Below are 24,506 nucleotides of genomic sequence, written 5' to 3' on the forward strand. Positions count from 1 at the left end.
GCTTTTTTCCTTGTGCGAAAAGCGAACATCAAAAATGCTGTTTTGTACTTAGTATTAAAATAAAATAGGACTGAGTTGATAATGCATTCTTAATTAATACCCGAGCGATCGTATTTTGTTTGAAATAAACAATACGATCATTCGTTTGTCATAACTGGATATCACAGTTGGTTGGGGTGTTTTAGGTTTTTGGGGGCTCTTCTTTGAGAAGCCTCAGCAGGGCTGGTTTCTTCTGGTTTTTGAGTAGTGGTGGTAGAGGTGGTGGTAGTTCTGGTGGCGTTCAGCTTGTTGGGCAGGTCTAGGATGCTGCTAAGGAAGGCGACGCCCTGCTCAGCGGTTTGATAGACACCGAGTAGGAAGGTTTCAGCATCGAAACCGCCGGTTTCTTCGGTATTCTCTTCGGTATTTTGTTCGGTGGTCCTGGAAATGAATAAATATTTCTAAGTAAATATTATAAATTTTATATTATTCACCATGTTAATGAAAAATTATATCACCACAGGTAATTAGAACACGCGACGAACATTGTTAGAACACGTGACGCTGACATCACTTAAAATGTATTGTTGAGTCTCTTATAGGGCTTTGTTTAGAATGTCCAACTTTGACAATAATTTTTGACTTTTCGTTTAATTGAACTGAACGTAGTTGGTCCCGAACAGATTCGCAAAAAAAAATTGTATACCTAGTATAAATGAGCATTTCTCAAAAAGTTTGTACATTTCGATCAAATCTTAGATTCCTATAAAAATTGGTATGCTGGTAAAGTACATGAAGCTGAACAACTTCCACCACATAATTTCCCAAAATGTCCCAAAAGTTTATAGGAAACGGTAGTGTCAATAGTGAAGGTAATGTCAATAGGTACATTAGGTACATCATAATTTCAGTAATTGTCATTGATAAAATGAAAACATGCCATTGATTAAAGAAAAATCAACGAGCAAATTTCAAAAACTTACTCTTCGGTCTCAGCTGGCGGGTCTTCCATCTCCATTCCTCCAGCAGTAGACTTGAAGCAACCGATGGGGAACTCCAGCTGCGTCTCCCCTAACAGCCGGGGCTCTAGTTCCAAGCAGCCCCGCAGACCGTCGGCCGTGGGCGCCAGGTCACTGAACTTCGCGCAGACTTGGGCGAATTTGCCGAATACTTCCAAGCAGATTGGAGCGGGGTTAGCTCCTGAGAAATAAAAAAATATAATATAATAGTGAGGTAACGCAAAAACAATGTTTAGGAATGACCTTGCTGATGATCTTTTTCTATGTTTTTTATATTATGTAATGGCTCGTTTGTTTCTGCTTACGAAATAAATAATGATATTCTATTCTATTCTTCCACGTGCCTATTCGTTCAAAAACTGTTATTCCGTATTATTTTTAACTTTTCAACTGGCGTTAAAGATTAACGATGGTCGCCATGGTTATTACGCCCCCAGGAAAATTTCTTATACTTAGTACAAAGACAAAAAGAAAATAAAAGATGTAATAAAGTCATTTAAAAATGTTTAAGGTATTTAAAGGGACAATTTGTTTTCATTTTCCACCTAATAACAAATGTCAATCTCATCAAAAGCAACAATGATCAAGAAGAAGAAACTAATTAATGTTTCATGTTTAGGTACCTTGAATTTTCGAGCTGTGGATAAGATTTTTGCCATAAGAAACGTTGACTGAAAATCCTTCCTCTGGAGACACGTACTTCATGTGGACACACCCTGAAATTCAGAAATGATGAAAGTTATTTGCTTGCTAATATTTACTCTTATTTTTATAATTATTTGTGGCTTAGAATAACAAAATGCAGTTCAGAACTTAGAGCATTTAACCTTTTAACCGCCAGCAATTTTTGATCGAGCGTGCTCGTGTCGCCACCGACAGTAATTGTACCACGCAGAGTAAGGTTGGCATAGTTACGGGAGTTATAAATGTGCTGTAAAAACCAAATCAGATCTTTGACTTGTAATGTCTTATATATCAGACTCTGGCAGTTAAAGGGTTAATAACTGGAGTCGCCTTTAAGAGCAAAGCTTTAAAAAATCGCTGCAGTCTTGGTCTAACTCTAGGTACCTGGTCCTCCCAAGTCCACGAGAGTCATGTTGAAGTCGACGCAGCACACGCACGCCGGGCCCTTGCACATGCAGTTACGGTTCGGTTGCTCGTTGCGGACCTCGGGCGTGTCGATCAGCCTTTTAGCTACGTCTTTGTCTATGAAATCTGTTTATAAATTGAGAATGAGTTTTCATACAATATATATAGGTACAGTGGTACTACTAAACGAAATTAATTACTAGCTTAAATCTAAAGTAGGCCCCTGAGGCATTGTACCAAGGATGCTGGCGGCATTTTCCCGCTGTATCGCAATGATGATACGTTGTGCGAGGTAGCCGCCAGCTCTTCGGTCACCGCAGTTACGTCAACCAGACGCTTCGCGATTTCTGCGAACAACTTATGCGCGCTGGGACCCCATGGACTTAAAGTTTCAATATATTGATATTTCAATGAGTTTTTAATATAACACTTTAAACTCTCGCGTTTTGTACACATATTTAATTACATAAATGGGTCTACCGCGATACACTTTTATTATTTCTACATTAAATTCCGACGTTTCAGTTGAGTGCAGCAGCGCCAGCAGCTGTGGTCACGGAAAGACTGACGTCCCAGTAAAAATTTAATTTAATTTAAGGTAAAATGAAAACATATCGCGGTAGGCCCATTTGTGTAATTAAATATGAGGTTTTAATAATATTCAAAGTTAAATATTTAGGCAACCTGTTCACATTTAATACTTTCCTTTTTTAAATTTTACTTTTATCTTTTGTCAGAAGCGTCGTTAAAATTTAGACGTTATATTACTAAAATTGCTTAAATAAACTAAATGAGTTAAGAGAGTTACAGGCATCCATATGGTACGGTGACCGCTTACCATCAGGCGGGCCGTGTGCATTTTTGCTACGGATGTAGTTTAATAAGATTTTCAAAATACTTAAAGTTTAGAATACGGTTAGAACACACCTGTACGGTTTCCCTTTAGCTATTCTAAAAAAAATAGCTCATAAATTGTAGTCACGTAGTAAGCACGACTCAAAGTATCTATCAATAGACTCATAAATAAAGCACCCATTACAAACTATTTCACAATTTTGTACAATCCGTAGTTCTTACACGTCCAAAATTACTTGCATATTTAGTGGTCACTTTCACGCATGCAGTTTCTACTTTCACCCGCGCTTGGGTTTCGTTTTGTGTCTATTATGAAGGTTGATGAAAGTGGCCATTGTTTTTTGTGCGTGTTGTGATGCTGGTCATGGTGTTGTTAGTTGTGTAACAACTGTAACGATTCATATAACTGTGTAACTACCTATCCTAAAATATGTATAACGTAACTGCCTGCATAATATTTGATATTAGACTACATTATACACAAGGAATATGTAATATGTTGAATAGATTTTGCCACATGAATACATTTCATATGTGTAACTTTAGATAGCCAGACTTTATGGCGATGATCTAGAATGTTTCATTTGAATTCAATAGTAGTTATTTAGGTGTATTATATATTAATATTAACATTTAATAAATATTCACGACATTAGGTAGGTATGCTAATTAATGTTACTGTAAGGTAGGTACGCATTCGATTAATACATTACCTGTGTAAACTTGGTCTGAAAGTAATGTTTATAAAGCATGAAACTTAACGCTTTCTTAATTATATCATACGTAACATATCGGTAGGTAGTCAAGGTATATTAGGTAATTTTTTGCTGTAATTAATTTACTATATATTCATTAACCAAATAATTATAGTCAGTAGGTAAGGATGCCACGAGCATCAACTAGAAAATAAACGTTATAACATTATTTATATAATACTTAAGTTAATTAGAAAGCAGACAATATTTTGTTCAATGAAAATAGAAGGAATTGATTGCCAAACATAGCATATTAAAACGTATGTTTACCAACAAGTTCATATATATTTAGATTCACGTACAAGAAATCAAAGTCATCATCAAACCATTATTCAATAGTACGAACTCCGTTAAACTACATATGTGCATACAGAATTTCACTTCACGCTTTCTCATTAAGCATCTACTTATATGTAGTTAACTCATCGCATCATTCCGCCGACGCGTCGCGAACGCTAAGTACTTACTAATCAAACAAAGTACTCACCTAAAATGCTCGCCGAGCGTGCCACTGCGGCTATCGTTAGAACCAGCGCGAGAGTAACTTTGACCGACATATCGACTAATGTACCTAATCAGGAATTATGAATACGATTTTTTCAATCTTGCGCCTGTAAGTAGGCTTCGTGAGCGGTAGGATTGAAAGAGGCGGTCGTCGCCGACGCCGAGCGAACACTGCTTTCCTCCGATCTCGCTCCAGCCCGTTTCACCTCACAATAGAAGGTGAAATTTAAATAAAGCATAAAGCAATATATAATGACATGCACCGGTGAGATGCATCGAGAAAGCGGTCGGATTATGCCTCGTTTACGTAAATGTTTGGGTTGGTTACCCACGAGTAGGTAACTTTTAAATTACGTAATTATGTAAATAATTCTATTTTGGGGTGCTATTATGTTTTACGTTCGAGTGAACAAAGAAAATATAGATTAAGTATTTAGTGAAACTTAATAATACGGCATTTAGGGCCACGCCACGCGTATCCACTGGACTTACACAAAGTTTTAAGGGCTTTAAAGTTTAGACCCTGTTTCTGATAGAACCCTTATCCGCATAAACGTATGCTCCTTTTTTAACCTAATTAATTCACTATTTAACACATCATACATACATATTATTAACGGGAGTGAAAAAAAAATCTTTGAAGATCTGTGTAATTATTCCCTAACAGCTCATTATGGTAAAATTAGTAATTAACAAAATTAATATTTTATTAGGCGGAGGTTTACTTTAACCAACCATGGATAATAATTTTTATCAGATAAAAATTGTATAATTGTTAGAGCAATTTTATGCGATTAAACCTCATACTAACATTTACTCAGTCATTCTCTATTGATTATTCCTCCCAGCTTTCTCCTGGCCCCTTAATTAGCCACGTAGATACCATTAGTTTGAAGAAGGCCCGATTGTTTCCGAGTTGCATGCCGCTGCACGTCCAGTGCAGTACGGCCCACTGCCCCACATCGAGGTCAACGTCCGATCACTGGCCACACATAGCCATAATAGCCACCTGTGCGATAGCACAGCACAGTGTGTCTAATCGCTCGTATTATTGTAGGGTACCTACAATAACACTGTTGTTAGGTGACGATGTTTTAAACATAAATCTGCCATGACTACAAAATCAAAATTATAATCTAATTATAGTTCTCATCGGCACGCAATCAGCTTACTTCGTAGAAAAAAAATGATAATTTTATTCAAGATTTTCCAATAATTAAGCTTACATCCAAAATTATACAATTATGTATACGAGTATGTCTACTACTTTTCTTAGGCGCATGGTAAATAAAGAAGTTACGCGGTGATTTCCACATACTAGAAGGTATCTGAGTTTTGGGGCTAAAACTAGTTTATGTACGTTATTACATTTTCCTCCAACCAGTCCATAGCTAATCCTCAACAGAAGACCTATAATTTATAATTTGGATGTGTTTTTTTACAGTTCCTATATCTACATATATTTTATTGGGAGAAATCCTCAAATTAATTTCTGCATTTCTAAGGATACTGAATGTTTATTCTTCATTTCAATATTTATTACCACCTCCTCTATTAGCATGGCCTGTAATATTTTGCAGCAGTAAAATTAGCATGGTACTTGTATGTAATAGTTAGCAGTATATTTACTTGCTAACAATTTCTCCAAGCCAGTGGAATCGGTAGAACAAATAAAAACAAGTCTCGGCCGATCCTGACTACTTTCTCTTGTAGAAAGTGACCGTCGCAGCGCTGGGCGCCTGTCCTATACGCGTCATTTTGACATGGTTATGGTAGTCGTTGTATAACAAGATCCGGATAGAGGTCATATTATGGTTATTGTTACCTACCTATTGTGAAAACTGACGTCAGCTTTTCATTTAAATATAATTCACGTTTCTGTAATATAAAAGCTCCTGCACATAATATAAGAGTAGAAATTAGACATACCTATCAGCAGTCCTAATATATCTTACATCGAAATTTTAATTTTGAAATACTACCTATCATTTGTTAGATTAGACCATTATTACCAACTGAATAATCAAATTCTACAAAGTTTTTCCTCTTTCTACTTTCAACATAAACAAACTTTCGTTCGTAGAGCTTCTAGAAATTACGATAAAACTATTCCATAGTCAGCTAGCTTGCTTGCCAGCTAGCTTGATCTGCTATTTCGCTCTCTCTTAGGTACGACGGTACGAGGGTGAATGTAATATTATACCTACGATCTATATTTATTATACAATGTTGAGGCAAAAGAGCCTTTCGTTTTGACGTGAAAAGCAATTTCAATGAGTTTCAGCTATAAAGATTAAAATGAAAACAAGTTTGACTTCGATTCAAATATTACATACCTATATGGGCATAAGTAGGTACTTTATATTTTTGGCGGTTTCTCCGCTCCTATAGTGTGTGGAGTGCCTCTTTCATGTTATGACACCCTCTAGTATTTCTGTCGTTTCATATTTATATTATTGAGCTAGGTCACGGGTCTCCTCAGCTAGTTTTTTTAGGACGGTGCTGAGACATGTACCTAGTTATTTCGTAGTTGTCTCGGTTGCTCGATAAAGAATGACTCACGTTAGACCGGGCCGTGTCCGGGACGGAGCTTCCGGCGCATTGTTTTCTATGGAAAACATCACGTGATCGCCTGTCATGTCATAGAAAAGTAAGCTCCGGAGCTCCGGCCCGGACACGGCCCGGTCTAACGTGAGTCATCCTTAACTATTATCAAGTTTTGCCGGATTTTTACAACGAAAGTTAGTCGCCATATATGTACGTTCTAAACAACTTTGTAAACGATGTTTCATTTCCTGCAATGATAAAAAATTGAACAGGCTAAGCGTTACAAATTTCATAGTTTCTTCAACAGAACTAACAAAAACGCGCATAATTCATTGTTACACTATGTTTGTAACAGATTGGAACGTGAATTTATAGACAGGATTGGCAAATTAATGAGGATTGATTAATTTCGAACACTATTTAATGCTAGGGCGGGAACTGCCCCTAACCGTGTCAAGGGTTGCACTCAGAGACATCACGCGCAAGCAAGGCACTTCTTAGGACTATTGAGGGTTAACGGATGGAATTCTGGGCTATTGGGTTAAATGGATAGATTAGATACAGCACGATAAACTGCTACACCGGTTAGAAACAGGGTGTAGAGAGGTGTCATTGAACTTTAAACATATATAGGCAACTCGCCATAAGAATGTTTCCAAATCTCAAGATCTCGAGAAAACAGCTCTTGAGGCTCTACTCTGGACGGTCGGCTAAGGAAAACCAGAGTCAGAAGGCCCTGTACCATCCACCCAATGTTGGGTCATTTCCCCAGGAGCACTGGGGAACGTGGGATCGCTACTCCCCAGTAACTCGTCACAAGCTGCCTTGTGTTGTCTGATTGCACTGGGAAAACCAGTGGGTGATGAGGTCGTTACATCCCCAAATTAAGAGTTATTATTTGTTGCGCGACTATTATATCTTTTTAAAGATATCTATATCTTATAACGACGTACTAATTAAAAATTAACCGTTTTTGTGCGCAGCCAATGCGTAGCAGCTGTCGGCATTGCATTGCGTGAATCGATGAACGGCTCAGACAAGGTTGCTTTTTTAGTTTCCTTACGGTTTGCTGAAATACATGTAGTAATTAAGTTTATTTTTACATGCAGATATGAAATTTAGTAACCATAGATAACTTATTCCGTGTTTTTCAATACATATTTTCCTTTTAATTAATTTAAGTAGAATATACAATACTCTACATTACATATATTAATATTGATTCTTCAATAAAAACAACCATCGCATTTGAACCATTTCACCATGTACGACATACGGGCGTCGAGATCTTTTCCTGCATTGAATCACGTCAACAACATTGACTTGACACTAAATTCTACATACGCAACCAAGTGAGTCTTCAGTATCGCCTATCCCGTTCTATTAATTGGAGAGTGAAAGGGACGCACGATTGCCAGTTTTCCTTTCTCGGCGGGTGTTATACGTCACTGCACATTTCTCTGGGCCCGAGTTGGAGGCGGTAATATCAAATCAGTGCTGGTGTCAAGCCGGTGTCTTCTGCGTTCTTAGAATAGTATTGTGATATTCGAATTATTAATTAATTGTGGACATTAACAGTGGGAAGGCGGCTGTTTTTATTAATTGGATTTGATTTCTAGCATTAATCAAAGTATTTTTGATCCGGGTGAGTTTTAAGTTTTGTATTATTTAACTTTGTTTTGATATTTATGAATTATTTCAATCAAATTATCTCAAAAAGTTTTCACGAAATATACCAGCGACGAAGGACTGACCTTCAGTGTCATAAAAACAATTTTTATACAAAACGACGTACTTATATTGCTTTTATGTTAAAAATGTGTTTGATTAGTCTAATTTTTTTTTGTTATTGGTACTTAGAATGATAGACTTCAACGCGCGATAGGGCACATTTTACAGGTTTAAAAGTCTGCATAATTTTTTTATGGACAACGTAAATATCACACGTTTAAAAACTAATGCAGGCTTGAATTTATCCTATATTATTACACGACAGCCCAAAAAAAAAGAGTGTATTGTTAGTTGACTAATTTGTTTACAATTGTAATTTTCATGATTACTTCATTCATACAGGTACTTCCTAAACATAATATATATTGAAATTGAATTTGTAACGTTCGGTTATACTAATCAATTAAGACTGGGTTTTATAAAATTTGATTCATTTAATGATGACAATTTATTGCTATTTGTTATCAAAAAGTACATTAAAATATAAATGTATCCAAACCTCAATATTTTCTATGGAACTTTTACAAAAGAAAGACAATTTTGTAGGTACATTTTATACTTAAACAAAGAAACGCGTCACTGACGTGTTAATGACCGAAAAGTTTCGTGAAAGCGCAATCTGGGTCGCGTCCCGGAGTTACCTGGGTTGCATCAGATCCTCATAATCAATGACGCATTCGGCTTTCTATCAGCTATTTAGATTACCACACTACGTGAGATATATATCTTATGCATATGCATATGCACAATCTACAAAAATAAAACGCTTAACTGGAAATATTGCTTAGGTACAAACAGCACTCCAAGGTCCACCGATGTACAGTTAATAGTGTGGGCGATGGTACCTACCTAATCCTCATCGGCCTTTACACTACCATTCATTAAGTATTTGTCTACTCAAAATTATGAAATAATAAATTAATTTTAAATCTAGAGGTGCCCAGGACATCGTCCCCAGAACACTTGTTGCATTTCCCCGATGAATCGGAGATTAATCTTAAGAGCGAAATATTCATGAAACATTCAAGAGACATCCAGACAAGTTTATGGGAGATTTATTTTACAAATTGTTTGGTGTCTTACGACCAAGGCCCAAAGGTTTCAACTGCAAGTGCTGCAAATATGTAATTGTTTTTTTAATGCATATTTGCGGTACGGTACTTAATAAGTTAAGCGTCTCCTGCGGCCATCCCCGGTTTTCGGGCCGAGCGCTGGACGTGGGACGGAACCACTCTATTAGGTACATAAATTTAGTTACTGTATAAGGTAGTCTAAATCAATTGATCCAAAATGTACCCAAAACAACATGCATACGAAATTGTATAATTTATTAAAATGAAATTGCCTAATGGTAGTATTTTTGCTTTCAGACGGGGACTGAGTCTTTACAATGAGGCTCTCCCTGGTGTTCGAGCTTCTTCTCATATTCGTGCTCTTGGCTTTCGCCGCGTCTAAGAGTATAAGTAAGTACCTATAACGCGAATACTAATAGTAATTCATTTTCGAGGGATTAATCTGTTGTTATATATTATAAAACAATTCATGTTAGGCATTATTATTTGTTAAAAAATCAAATCAATGCATTAAATTTATTACTTCTGCGTTTGCTTTAAATGTCTTATTTACTGTCTTACTACAACTACTACTTGCGCATAGTAGCAAATGTATTGAAGTCGCACTTAACAGTAATAAGTGTGTAAATCACAGGCCTCAGTGAGTGATAAACGAAATGGTTACGCTTTGAAGTGAACGTGCATGTTGCATTTCGTTTCAGTATGCATTATTAATTAAAGAGTTGTTTATACTTTATGAACACGCAACCCGTCCTAAAAAACTAGAATAATGACAAATATTTTAGTCAAATGATGAACTTGTCAAGTGTAATAAATTTTACAAGCATTGCGAAAGCATTTTAGATAATTTACGGTTATAATCGTTTAACACGTAAAATCTTATTTTAGATTAACACTTTTAAGTTAATTTAATGCGGAAATGTTAAATTTAAATAGTGGAGGATAAAAGAAGATTAAATTATTAATATCGTGATCTCTCTAAAAACTTTTTAAAGACTAGAGAAGAAAATAGATAACGTTAATATTTTTGTTTTATAGAAAAGCAGAAGAATAGCAATAAGAGTGTCCGCATCGGAAGCGATGAGAAACAGGATGACGCAAGCAATAACATCAACAAGTACTGCAAATGCTCCGAATCTTACTGCAACTGCTGCAGAGACTTTCAGCTGCCCGTTGTCAACTTAGATGGACCAGGTAATATTTCTAAACATTCACCCCCTTATTCATAAAACTTTACGGGCCTGATTTACTTAAATTATGTTTAATCCCTTTCTTACAAATACATAAGTCAAAATGACAGATAAAGACAAACGATTATCAGCTAATCGAGGTTTGTAGCGCGTTTATGAATAAGGGGGTCAGCGTTTATTTAAACATTTAAGATATTATACCTATTAACTTCAAGAAAATAAATTCACAAAAATACGCACTGGAAACCTTAAACATAATACAGATTATCTTTTAGAATCCTCTTTTATTATCCTATTCTATTACGAGTAAGTTGATAAATAAGTTCAATTTGTAAAAAGTAGGTACCAACAAATCACATTTGTATGACTCTACTAGAGCTAATGCTTAAAGTATAGCTTATTGTTTAAAGTGTTAATTGTGAATTGGTTATATTTACAGGTTGTGCAACTCTAAGGTACCTTAATGGCGATAAAATGTCGGTTTCGCTGAGCTTCGGAAAGAAGGTCATCACCAACCGGACTCTCTCTGGTATGTAACTGCATTTTACACCTCACATGCGTATCAAACGAAGTCATATAAATGATACTTAGATGGCATAGCAAAAACAAAAAATAGGCACAGATAATAAAAACATTTTTTTAAAATTTAAGACGTGATTCCTATCGTTCTCATTTGAAGTGCCATCTACTTCTGTTTCAATTCTATTCTTAGTAATATACGGAAAAATCATAGGTAGAAGGCATCGTCTAAATTTCGCAGAAGATCCATTTAGGTTTGCAGAGAGATTACTTAATAATATGTATTTTTTTGGTTATCAGGACGCAAGCCGACCCCAGTATGCATGCCATTGCCAGGGGGCATTTCAAAATTCTGCGGAAGAGTTTACAATATTGCCCGTGCTGGTGAAGAATTCAGGGCCTGTTTAGGCCTTGAACTACAAGCTAAGAGCACTGTTGAAGCAGCCGTGAGAGTTTCCTGCTTCAAGTTCGGCCCTAGAGGAGTGACGTCAGAGGCGGCTGACCCGCTACCGTTAATTCCTCAGGATGAGAAGGCTGATGATGACGACGATGACGACGACGATGACGATGATGACGATGCTTTTGGACTTGTCGGAGACGATGACGATGATGACGACGATGACGATGGTAAGTATCATTGGAATAGTTAATATACGATTTCTACAACAAATAATTCAACTACAACAGTAAGTATTGTACATCATAATTATACCTTTCAATTAGTGACTTATCGATATAAATTATACGGAAATCGTAAAAAAAATACAAGATCTGTAAGCGCTATGGCAATGGTAAATAATAATAAAAGCCTCGAAGAACCATTTTCAGAGACAGAAGAGAATTCCATTATTAGGAGAAATATTATTAGTAACACTTTCATAATACCTCTAGTTGAAATAATACGTAAGCAGAATACGTACTACCTATAATTTAATTTTATTGTCTTAATAATACATATATTCGAAAGCGTTCCACCGACGTTCTTATAGAAATGAAAAACTCTTAATTTCCAGGTCTCGACGCTGTTAATGACGTAGATGGTGCAGACTACACGGGCTTCAGCCTCCTAGGCGACGACCTATTGGGCGACTTATTCGGCGGTTCATCTGGAGGCAAAAAGACAAAAAACAAGAATAAGATTAAGAAACAAGCTCCTACATCAACGACTACAACAACTACGACCACTAGGCGCCCTCGACCATCTCGAAGACCAACCAGAAGGCCAACGAGAACTACCACCCCCAGGCCTACTACCACCACGACTGCTAGAACGACTACCGTGAGAGTTCGCCCCGCGAGCAGAAGGCCTACTCGCAAACCAGCGAGGCGTCCGTCTCGTCCATCTAGACGGCCGCCTACTTCGACTATTGAAGTCACACCGGTTACTGAACCGGTTTCATCTATTTTATCCACGGAAACGACACCTACCATTAAAATAACAACTGCAGGACTTCCATCAACAGAAAACATTCCATTAATAAGCCCCGAAAAGGAACAAACTTTCGAGCCTGTAGTAATAGTGACACAAAAACCTATGTCCACATTAGCTGATCTAGCTGCTAAAGATGAAACGCAGTTTGGCGATCCTGGGCTTGAAATGTCATTAGCACAACTAACTGGACAATTATCTGTAATGCCTGTAACTCCTATTTTACCTACTAGTGCTAAAGTATCAAGTATGATCACTACCAACAGGGAACAAACAAATTACGAGAAAATTGAAACAATCACTCCTAAAACATCAACTACTGTTGCTTTTCGTCCTTCTTCTGCGACTGATGCTGTTAACGATGATTTGGTGCAAATAGTTCACGATTTAGATTCTCACTCAGAAGAAAGTATTTCAGAGAAACCGGTTCAATCTGCTGATGAAAGTCGGTCTCAAAATGGTCATGGCGTTCCTAATGATGTATATGAAAAATTAAAATTTGTTAAAAAAAATAAGGGGAACGATTTTGACTACAAGGATTTAGATGTTATCGGATTATCTGAAATCGGCGAGACCGTCGGAAAAGAAATTGGTTTACTGGGTAAAAAGAATGGGGGGAGCAATTTTGACTACAAGGACTTAGATGTTATCGGATTATCAGAAATCGGCGAGACCGTCGGAAAGGAAATAGGTTTATTCGGAAAAAATAAGAAACATAATCGCGATAATAAGGAAAAGGAAAACCAAAAAGTAAAAGATGGCAAAAAAGGTAACAAAGACTATGTTGATATTTTTGGACTAGATGAATTGAGTCATACATTAGGCTTTACTGGAAACGATAACCAACAAAAAAAGAAAAAGCCTAGAGGAAGGCAAAATAAAATGATGCGAGGTGATTGGGATCTAGTATGACGTTAAATAAAATTAGATCTAAGTAGGTACCTAACGTATAAGGTTATTTATTTTTCTAACTTATTGAATCGCTGTAAATAGCATTAAACATGTAAGTGATTATTTATTATTTTGACTGATTTAAAAATAAAGAACATGTTGTGTAATAATGTGTGGTTTATTATTTGTTACCTTGAACTTTGCAGTGTAGCTCATAGACTTATTGAGGTTTGGATGCATTGGATGCGTTGATTGATGCACGTCAGTATTAAGAATTTAGGACCATATTTGCGTATTTATTTACTAATATCTTATATTAAGAAAGATTTCATTAAACATCAAGTGAAACCTATATCCATTGAAAACGTTTAATTTAGAAGCAATCACTAGTTAGGCATCAAGTAAAGCTCAAAATACATTTTTCGGGTAAGGGCGCAGCTTTGAGGTGTAACGAGGTTGTAAAAAGGCTTACTCCCTATAAATCATGACTGTGATCCATAAATTTGTTGAGGCTGGGCAAATATCTTCCGGGGTTAAAATAACTTAAGTAAATACATTGAGCCCATGCTATGGTCCATACATGAGCCTGCCTGCACGCTTAGTGTTATTAAGTATTAACATACCTACATCTACATATAAACCTCTAGACACAAAATAGGGTAGCATTCCTGGTCCAATATTTATTGCCTTCGCTGGATATAAAAAAAATCTCTTAGGTATCCAAACAAGGAAGCAGGGAAATACTAAGATTCAGTTTAGTGAAATAACTAACATGATCTCAGTATTGTTTATATACTACAGAATAATACTCACAAAGAATATATGAAAAAGCATGTAGCGGATTAAGTGGGTGTATTTACCTTATTCGCCCTAGGTATATTATGAATTGCTTTTTGTGAATGTGAAGTGACAAGACTTAGCAATAATTCCAGAGTCAAAAATCAACTGTTAAAATATCATTTTGATGTTGATCGCGAAATTAATAAATATTAAAGAAATAAGTACGTATTCGCAAGTATAAAGCATAACATTTTTATAAAACCACAACGTGAGGTTCCTGGCATCGTCAATCTTTAAATTTTATCTTAAACAAACATCTCCGCCTATAAAATCTGAAGATAATTACTTAAGGAAAAAGCAAACCAAACTCTAAAACATTGGACACTCAAGTTTCCATAAATATTTTTGATCACATCCAACTTTCTCCTGTTCCGGCACTAAATATTTAAAACTTGTTTCTTGTGCTTGTAGACTGTGCATTTAAATTGAGTATTGGTTCTTAGTCACACACATCACTTAAATACTTTGTGGTGTCTCGCTTCACATATAATTTAAGCCCGTAAGCCTGCCAGGACACTCATTTATAGAAAGTGAAATTGGCAAGCCGCATAGTAAAGCAAAGCCATGATAAAATTAAACTTACTCACACTTATATATATTTATAGTAACTTATACCAAACAGGAATATGTAAGTACCTACGTAAAATTTTAGTAATAACAACAAAAATGTGTCACTTATCATAATATTATTTAATATTTTTAGGCGAAATAATTTATACTAATGATAGAAACTATGAAGTAATACATTTTCAAATTCCAAAGACCATTTGGAAGCAAGCATTAAATCCTACGCCAATTTTAAGGCAACAAGCGACTGTTGTGCTACCTATACATGTAGCAGTTGACGATATAAACGATGTGGAAGGAGACGAAGAAGATTTAGAAGTAACAGAGCCAAATATAGTGCAAGAAGCAGTCAGTGAACCAGTGGTCCAAGATGTAGTAACTGCAACCCCTGCAGTTGTACCCAACATAACAGAGGCACCTATACTCGACGAAGAAGCTTCCACGACAGTGACGCCAGATAGAGTAAACGGCTCTGTATTTCGATTCCCTTGTTCATGTGTTCGGGGGCAATGCGGGTGCTGTACGGGAACTATTATGGAAAGATTTAGGATGAAGGCATGTGGCAATATAAGCTTTGTACCTGAAGATTTTGTATTTGATGTCAGAATGAGTGTTAATAATCGGACTGTTCTTCGGCGAAGAGTTTCAGGTCAGGTCATACTCGTACTTTACCTTTACTTTTATTGTAAGAAGCATGTTTATGAGTTAACATATTTATTAAATAATAAAAATCTTTTTTGCAGCTGACAACCCACCCCCAATTTGCTTCAATCCTGGTAGAGCACCTTTCGTCCGTATCTGCGCAGAAATCTCAAATATTAGGATCCGTAATAGCAACGCGTTCGCTTGTTTGGATATCACTGCGGATATTGCTGGGTTTCAAATATATTCCGCTTCGTTTAGATGTTTCGGGTAATTTATAAAAAAAAATGATTTAATCATATATTTATACAGAAATCAGATGATATGTGTTTTGAAATTTTAAAATTTGGCAAATTCGTCAAGTTTATTTTCTTAGCTTAACTAAATATTGCTAGAAAGTGCGGTTCACCTATACGCAACAGCAGGATTTTGTTGTTTGTCCCATGAGGTGTTATGTTATCTAAAGACCTTATTTTTTTTACAGATTAGGTACAAAAGGCCTTCAAACTGGATTAAATCCAAAGCCAGTATCATCAGGTCCCGCTCCCGTAAGCCTTTTTGGTAATAATGATGACGACGACGACCGCGATGGCTTCCTCTCCAATGTTGCTGGGGGCATCTTTGGCGGAGGGGATGAAGGGGGTCTATTTGGTGGGGGTGGAGGAATCTTTGGAGGTGGTTCTGATAACGATGACGACGATGGAGGACCGCTGGATGATATAGGAGATGCCGTTGGAGATTTATTTGATGGAAGAAAATTCCCTTAATTATTTGAACAATAGAAATAAGTATTTATTTATTTATTTTTAATATAAGTGCCTATTTATTTTAAATGAATATACAACATACAAATGTTAAGGATACATCCAAATATAGGTACCCAATCTATTAATTTGTATTGTAAATAAATAAATAAAACGTGACCCATTTTTAATTTATATTTATTTCCACTAGAACTCGCTTAGTAGTAAAATGAATGTATAGGCTTGTATAGGTATATCTAGAGATGGGTAGGGGTGAGTAAATACTGAGTATTTACTCGGTATTTACTCAAAGCACCCGATAAATACCCGTATTTACTCATTTAGGTGGGTAAAAACGATTGCTTATAAAATATTCAAAAAGTGAGATTAAAGAACAAAATTGTCTTTTGTTGAAGAGTGCTAACGTGTATTAACAATATCTATAAAATAAAAAGCATAGAGGACGCTTAATTTAGGAAAAAAAGGTAATTATTAGTGAGAGGAAAATTTTGTTAACAATTATGTTTTAAATAAGAAGGTATTTACTTTAAAAATATGAGTACTTAAATTCTACCGATGTTCTAGATAAGTGCATGTCGCGCAAAAGTGCGTGTTTACGCGGCACTTACGACCTTTTATTAAGGGTTTTTTAAAGAAAACTCAAAAATGGCTCAACCGATGATGTTCAAAATATTGCTTTTTGTACTCTATTATGCGGCTAATCTCCCGATATGTTTTCATATTTTTTCTGAACTTTGGTTCTAAAGTTATAGAGAGGGAAACATTATTTTGGCCTTTCGAAAAGGTTTTTTTCCAAAAATATTCAATTTATCCAAAAATGTTCTTAGAAACATTCCAGTTATTTTTAAAGACCCATTTAATGATGTGCAAAATGTTGGTGGTTTCTGAGATTTTTTTTTGTGACAATTAGTTACATGTATGGAGTGCCCCTCTTAAAAATACATTTCTTACAATTTTGAGTACGTAATCCAGTAACGGCTTACAAAATATACCTATATTTCAAATTTATATGCCCCTTTCAGCACTCTAAATAGTTTATACCCACCAATTTGGGTATAAACGAGTAAATACGGGTAAATTGAGTAAATACTGAGTATTTACTCGGTATTTATCCGTGAGTATTTACTCACTACCCATCTCTAGGTATATCCAGAGACCACTAGTAAATATTTACCTAATAGACTCTGATTTATCCTATAATAAAAAAGAAACTATTTTATACCTTAAAGATCATTAGGAATGCTTCTGTAAATCAACTACTTAAGTGCTCTAGAATAATATACATGTTAGGTATACTTTTAAGTTATTGGAGATATTTACTCGCCCCTAACCGGTTCAAATATGCAGGCGATTGAAGCGTGGATTATTACTTCGCGAACCGTCCGCGCCGCCTCGCGTCGAAAGCTTTCTGCCATGGAGAACCTCATTGTGTTTTTAGTGTCAATTGCTTGGTTTCTATCACCAGCGTACGGAAACGGTAACTTAAACTAATGTATTTTTCTTATAGTGCATATTTACTAAAAACTGGTGTTCGGAATTAAATTTTGTTTACAAGACACGAAACAAGAACAAAAGTTCGCGCCTTAGTTATGTTACAAATAAGCGTTACATTTTTAGTAATTTAATGCCGATACTTATATCTAATAAATATGGCTTATAGTTTGCTTTTATTATTCACTTGCAATATTCAGTGTACCTATTAATGTTTTACTATTTTATCAGTTACAGTCAAAGAAAAAACCAATCTAACACGAACTGCTCTACATTTCAAAGATTTGAAAGACCTGGAAGTTCCCGATAGTGCCTTGATATTCTTAGAACGATTAAAATCTAAACGCATGAATGAATTATCGTTACGATCTCGGCAGAGTCCAGAAGTCCGGAATACAACATCTACATCAGAAGAAGAAGATGATGAACCCTCAAGGAGATGCACATGTTCATTTGGCGTGTGCAAGTGTTGTACGGGATTAGTGTTGGATTTGTTTAATCAGAAAGCTTGTATGAAGATCACTTATCATCCTGGGGATTTCGCTTTCGATGTAGCCATGTCTATGAATGACAGGGTACTTTATGAAAACTCCTTGTCAGGTAAAATATTTTGAATATTACAGAATTAAAGGACCCAAAATATATAGAATGTCCATAAAATGATATGCGTTAAAAATACACTAAAGTTACAATACAACCTATACTTTTATATTGCAGGAAAAAACCCGAAACCGATATGTATAAATCCACCAAGGCTTAGAAACTTGAAAGTATGCGCCAAATTTTACAATGTATTTTTCCCTGGAAGAAACTTTCACTTTTGCCTGGCAATGACGGGCCAATGGCGGCAGCTTGAACTTTTCAACATGGCATTTGATTGTTTAAGGTGAGCATTTAACCCCTTTACGGTAAAACTTAACGGGCCTGATTTAGTTAAATTATGTTTTATTCCTTTCATAATTATGAATATATTAGTCAAATCTAATTGAGATTTGTAGCGCGTTTATGAATAAGGGGGTAAAATGACAAAGTCAGTCACATATTTGAACTTTATTACGTTGCATTGTACTAGTGTATTGTAGTATCTTGTATGTTTAAGAATGGGTCATTAAGTGTACAGGTAATATTACTTGACCACTTTAAATATGAAAATAACACCTGTAGGTAAATTCGTAATCATATATATTAAAAGTTTGTACAAAATTAAGTCGTACCCAATTAAAGTGAAAGACATATTATTAAGTTCCTGTAGGTATTGTAATCATTTTTGATGATTAATAATACTATTCTAAATATGTCACACTAGGTAGTAGCTACATATTTGCGGCGTTTGGTTTGGAAACCTTGGGGCCGTGGGGACCTAGCGCGCGTCGTCTCTATGAGGAGTTATCAAAGCGCCTCATAGAGGCCTCCGGTGACCAGAGGGCTGGCCTATATTTTGCCCAAAGGATCAGCATTGCCATCCAGCGGGGCAATGCGGCCAGCCTTTTGGGCACCCTACCTACGGACCATGACTTAGGGCAAATTTTTTATTTATAAGATTTAGTGTTTTGTTATAAAGTTGTAAAAATGTTATTAAATAAATCTATTCTTCCTAAAATCTAAATTATAAAAAAAAAACAAATATGTAATACTTTAAAATATTATAAATAAGCATAGAAAAAGGCCTAGCCTAGGCCTAGGATAAGGGCGAGGCCTATGTTCAGCAGTGGACGTCTTATGGCTGAGATGATGATGATGATGATAGAAAAAGGCAATGAAATCTGTCACTTTAATAACAACTTAATTTATATTATTTTTTATAAAAAAATCTCGATTATACACAATCATGGTCTAATCTTCAAGTGAAGAGTTAATACTTAAATAAATAGATATTTAAGATAAGGCAAACTTCATTGCTCAGTATAAAATAAATAAATGTTGCCTATGTGAATATTAAACTGTGCCGTTTCAGAATGGGCGCAAACGGCCTGGCGATGGTAAAGCCGGAAGAAAATGGGGGGCTCCCGATACCCAACCCTGGAGGGGGAGTGGATGCTGTCATCGATTCTGGCGACGATGACATTGAAGAGTACGACGAGAATAACGTCAAGTCACTGTTTGATTTCTTTGATGATGACGATCGAAAATAGTTACTTATTGGTGATCTGATCTGTAGGAACTTATTTATTTTTATATTATAAGATTAAAAAAATTGTTAAGATTGTTAACTAATAATAAATTATTTATGTCATTATACTTAAACATTTCATTATTTTAAAGAAAAATAATAGCCCTTTACTTATTCGAGTAAATAAAAATCCAATGTGGAATAACAAAATACATTTACGATGTAGGTAGGTCATGTATCTAAATTTAAGGTGTTAATACTTGATAAGAGACGTGGTTTTCATCTAAAATAGACTTTCTAAATTTTATTTCACTTACAGTTAAAATTATTTATTACAAGGTTTAGATACCTGCCTGTCTAGGTAGAGCCCAAATACATGAACGTAATAGAAGAACTTACCATATTTCTAGCAATTACATAGGTACCTACCTACGTGGAAAAGAAGATGGCAAATTTTGGTGAATATCAAAGCAATTTCGCGCAGAAATAGGTAATTATCATGCCTACGTAGGGACGCACTTTTTTCTGTGACTACTTTAATTATTTTTAATTTGCAAGTTAATTTTGAATATTCGTTAATATTTAGGCTGATTGGTAGAGAATGGCATAGCATATCGCATAAAGTTCTCCCATTGCAGCATTGTAACTGTTTTTATTGAGCAATAACTTATGTTACAAAGACTAAACTTGATCTTACTGGAAAACACGATCATAATGGGTAGGTATTATGAGAGAGCATCAGCGTGCATTTAAAGACAGCTCTTTGCGATCGGCTGTGGACGTTTTCACTAGAAAGTACCGCAAGGCGCACGCGGCGTCTCTCGCATACTAAACGCAAATCGAACCCTAGCCGATATTACACATGTGTCTAGTTATTTGAATGGTGTCCCTTGAGGCGGTTATAAGCAAGTTTTAAAATGAGAACAGTAGTGATTTTGGTTTTGGCGGGATTTGCGAGTTTAGCTGCCGGTGAGTACGTCGAGTTTTGCGTATACCTATTTCGTCTCGTATTGCATAAAAAAGTACTTATAGACAATGATTACATTACGCAACTAAATTGCAACATTTGGTAAATAAATACTACCTACGTTTAGTAAAAAGCGTGACACAAATACCACACAATTAAGACATTGTTGCACTTATTCTCTTAATATTTTTCATGTATATGTATAAATTGTAACAGTCAATTACCTAAGTGTTTATTTATTACTTATTACATTATCAAATAGCTAGAAGTATAGGTAAAGATATGTTCAAGAAAAACTTACCGTTGTGTTATGATATGTTCTAGCATCGTCATGGAAACAGAAGAAAATTGGGAAGCATTTCTTCTCTAATGATGCCATGGACGTGACAGATTTTTCCGTGTATTACGATTTAGAAACTAACAAGGTACGGAGTGAAAACATTTTAGGTTTATACTTTATTAATTAATAACAATAAAGTTACATAATTATGAATGAAATTAAATAAAGAAAAGAGTGCCGGGCGGTTAAGAAATTAGATAGGTAACGGAATGCGTTCCGCCGCGCGTGTTTTGTTTTTTTGAAAAGCATTTTTCTTTAATTTAAAAATTAAAATGTAGGTAGGTATTCAGCCAACTATTAAAAACAAAAAATCCGCATTACATGTTTTTTTCTCTTAGCCAATCAATTAAAAAAAACTCAGATAACGATTTTTTTTTGTAGGGTGCTCTACGTTTTATGTCAGAGAGTTCGTATAAATGGTCAAGCAAATCTTGTCAGTAGAAAAAGGCGCGAAATTCAAATTTTACGACGACGATATCCGCGCCCTACACTTTTCTGCCGCCTTTTTCTACTGACAAGATTTGCTTGACTATCTTATATACATATGTAGGTACTTATAAGAATACGACTGTTTTCAGACAATAACGAGGATGATGCCCCGGCCGTGGTACAAGCCTGGCTGGATGCTGCGACTCCCGTTCACAGGAGGACCCTGCTCGTGTAAGGAACTTCGATGTACATGCTGTACCGGGATCAGGATACAGAGTCTCAACTTTGATAGAAAAAGTGAGTGAAGCACCCATCGAAATTATGTTATCTTACCAAGGTTTTTAAAGAAACGATCAGGCACCTGCTAAGCTAACTGATATAATATTGCGTAAAACATTTTATTTACTTATAGCAAATTAGCTTATGTTTTACTTAATAACTGATGCAGTGGAAGATGGCTCTGAATATTTTGCAAAACACCATTATGTGTTCAAACCTTTTAAACATAAAAGGTGTGGCTACACGGTCATCAATAAAGCTTCCTTGGTCATTGTTCCCCGACCAAAGTTAAGGTGATGTGAACCGTCGGTAGCTTGGTTGATCACCGTCACCTAGCTCACCGTAGCTTGTGGTCACTCCGTTACGGATTATCGGTGATGAAATACTTGGAATCTACCAAAATATTTGTTGTTATTTCAAACACTTAATAATTAATTTTGTTTAATCGACAGCCTGTGCAGTATTGACTTTTGACCCATCGGATTCTATGATCGAAATGGACGTACAAATGAACAACGCTACTGTATACAAGACTTCATTCTCAGGTAGGTAAATAAATGGGTACCTACAATGGGTACATATGGTCAGTAGTTGAGATCTCGAATACGGTCCCATCTAAAAATCTTATTACGATTGGGGAAGCGTAGGAACTTCTTGAACAATGAGGGGAGATCTGTGCCCATCAGTGAGGCGCACGAAGCTGATGAAAATGATGTATCAACTTTTTGCCATCCACCATAGGATTTAGCAACTCACCCAGTATTCTAAATATTTGTACGTATAAATAGCTAATGCGTTTTGTTCAACTTCCAGCTGCAAATGCTCCGCCATTCTGCATTCCCATCCCAGTTCCGTACTTGCCGCCTGGCCTCGTCGACATGTGTATACGCCTATTCGACATCACCCTCATAGACCAAGGGGTACATGTTTGCATGGACATGGACACTCGTATAGACAAAGCTCCTGTCTTGGTAAGTATATAGATGGTCAAGCAAATCTTGTCAGTAGAAAAAGGCGCAAAATTAAAATTTTGTATGAGACGCTATCCCTAGCTTCGCGCCTACATTTTTCATTTGCCGCCTTTTTCTACTGACAAGATCTGCTTGACCAAGTATATTTATCAATCTGCTGCGCCATGCAGTAGTCTTCAATTATCAACTCGTCATTTAAAACCAATTTTTAAACAAGCAGATACGTCTGCGTGCGATATTCCAAATTTTATATTAAAGGAAAAAATTGAAAAAAATTACGCTTCCGGCAGGACTTGAACCCGCTACCTCCGCAATCCGTGCGATTGCTCTAACCAATTGATTGACTTCCAGATTGATTAATTGGCTTCCGTAGCTCAAATGGATAGAGCAAACGCTCGGATTGCGGAGGTTGCGGATTTAAGTCCTGCCGGAAGCGTATTTTTTTCCATTTTTACCATATTTTTACCTTTAATATCATTCGTCATTTCATTTTAAGTTTTTAATTTGTCATCAGATTCTTCATTTCGATTGCATGGACATGGGACTGAAGGGAGTAATGCTCTCCAAACCTGGCAGTGCTACTACAATTATGCCAGTGGCCTCCGACGGAGCTAACTCTACTGCGGAACCTGAACAAATAGACAGTGATGTCTTCGACACCGTGACCGAAAGGTCGCCAACGACTGAAGCACCGACTGTCAACTTTGTTAAATATATTTAAAGTTTTACAAAGCCGTTTTATTTTAATAGCGTCATGCCGGAACGAATATCGTGTGCCAACCATTGAGACTCTTATTTTCATAGCGCATGGTGAGCGTAATCTGCAGGTAGCAGAACAGAGCCAGCCCGTAGAATTCGTATACCAGGGCAAGCTGTTTTAAAAATTGAATGTCACTGTGACCTAAGTTATTAATTACAATAGAGGCCTAAGGGTAGCAAATCCTTCAAGGTGATTTGAAGAAGGCAGCAATACAGAGAGCTTACCCCAAAAAGCGATGTTAACTGCCTCTCTATCGCTCTTCTATATTTGTGTGAGAGGCAGATAACATCATTTTGATTTTCGCGGCAGGCCCACAGCTTAGCCAACATTAAAGTCGTAACAGACTACTGAACCGCACCGCGGTGGTGCGGTGGTGTGATGTGTAAGGTGGTCACCTTACGTGCGTTAAGGACGCGGCGATAAGTTGGAGCGAGAAAGAGATATTTTGATCGCACCGGGTCGCGGTGCGATGCGGTAGGTATTCTGCTAATTAAGGCCAGTCCAGGCGTGACATTTTTCGCCCAATGTGATTGAATTTTACAATTTAATCGGGTGGTGTGGATGAATTAATTCTACCATTTCTACTCACCAATTCTACTATGACATTGTGTACGTGTGGACGCTAGTAGCTAGATAGAGTTACACCATTAAAAGTCTGCAGCGGAATTGATAGCCCACGCAGTGCAAGTGTCATACATATGATACGTCATGATTTCATAGAAGTTTGACGTTTAAAATAACACGTACACTGCGTGGGCTATCAAA

General features: G+C 36.3%; 4 protein-coding genes across 4 annotated transcripts; 3 read left to right on the forward strand and 1 right to left on the reverse strand.

The window, feature by feature from the left end:
• Positions 1-79: 79 nt before the first annotated feature.
• On the reverse strand, positions 80-4,371 carry LOC134679991 (uncharacterized). The gene is made up of 5 exons (XM_063538959.1): positions 4,185-4,371; positions 2,067-2,213; positions 1,622-1,714; positions 963-1,179; positions 80-420 (listed from the first exon to the last, which is right to left on the reverse strand). The coding sequence occupies exons 1-5, from the start codon at positions 4,252-4,254 to the stop codon at positions 162-164; spliced, it is 786 nt and encodes a 261-aa protein (XP_063395029.1). The 5' UTR covers positions 4,255-4,371; the 3' UTR covers positions 80-161.
• A 5,465-nt stretch (positions 4,372-9,836) lies between these two features.
• On the forward strand, positions 9,837-13,745 carry LOC134679955 (uncharacterized). The gene is made up of 5 exons (XM_063538908.1): positions 9,837-9,942; positions 10,591-10,746; positions 11,182-11,271; positions 11,562-11,888; positions 12,275-13,745. The coding sequence occupies exons 1-5, from the start codon at positions 9,870-9,872 to the stop codon at positions 13,600-13,602; spliced, it is 1,974 nt and encodes a 657-aa protein (XP_063394978.1). The 5' UTR covers positions 9,837-9,869; the 3' UTR covers positions 13,603-13,745.
• A 1,054-nt stretch (positions 13,746-14,799) lies between these two features.
• Positions 14,800-20,017, forward strand: LOC134680254 (uncharacterized). The gene is made up of 7 exons (XM_063539347.1): positions 14,800-15,049; positions 15,125-15,637; positions 15,732-15,900; positions 16,115-16,383; positions 18,117-18,485; positions 18,603-18,771; positions 19,840-20,017. Exons 1-7 carry the CDS (start codon positions 14,986-14,988, stop codon positions 20,015-20,017), a joined length of 1,731 nt encoding a protein of 576 aa, XP_063395417.1. The 5' UTR covers positions 14,800-14,985.
• Positions 20,018-20,729: 712 nt separating this feature from the next.
• LOC134679956 (uncharacterized) lies at positions 20,730-23,713 on the forward strand. The gene is made up of 6 exons (XM_063538909.1): positions 20,730-20,964; positions 21,287-21,387; positions 21,881-22,028; positions 22,463-22,555; positions 22,824-22,981; positions 23,496-23,713. The coding sequence occupies exons 1-6, from the start codon at positions 20,913-20,915 to the stop codon at positions 23,700-23,702; spliced, it is 759 nt and encodes a 252-aa protein (XP_063394979.1). The 5' UTR covers positions 20,730-20,912; the 3' UTR covers positions 23,703-23,713.
• The last annotated feature ends 793 nt before the right edge of the window (positions 23,714-24,506 follow it).

The sequence above is a fragment of the Cydia fagiglandana genome, chromosome 3, assembly GCF_963556715.1.
Source record: "Cydia fagiglandana chromosome 3, ilCydFagi1.1, whole genome shotgun sequence".
Classification (NCBI taxonomy): domain Eukaryota; kingdom Metazoa; phylum Arthropoda; class Insecta; order Lepidoptera; family Tortricidae; genus Cydia; species Cydia fagiglandana.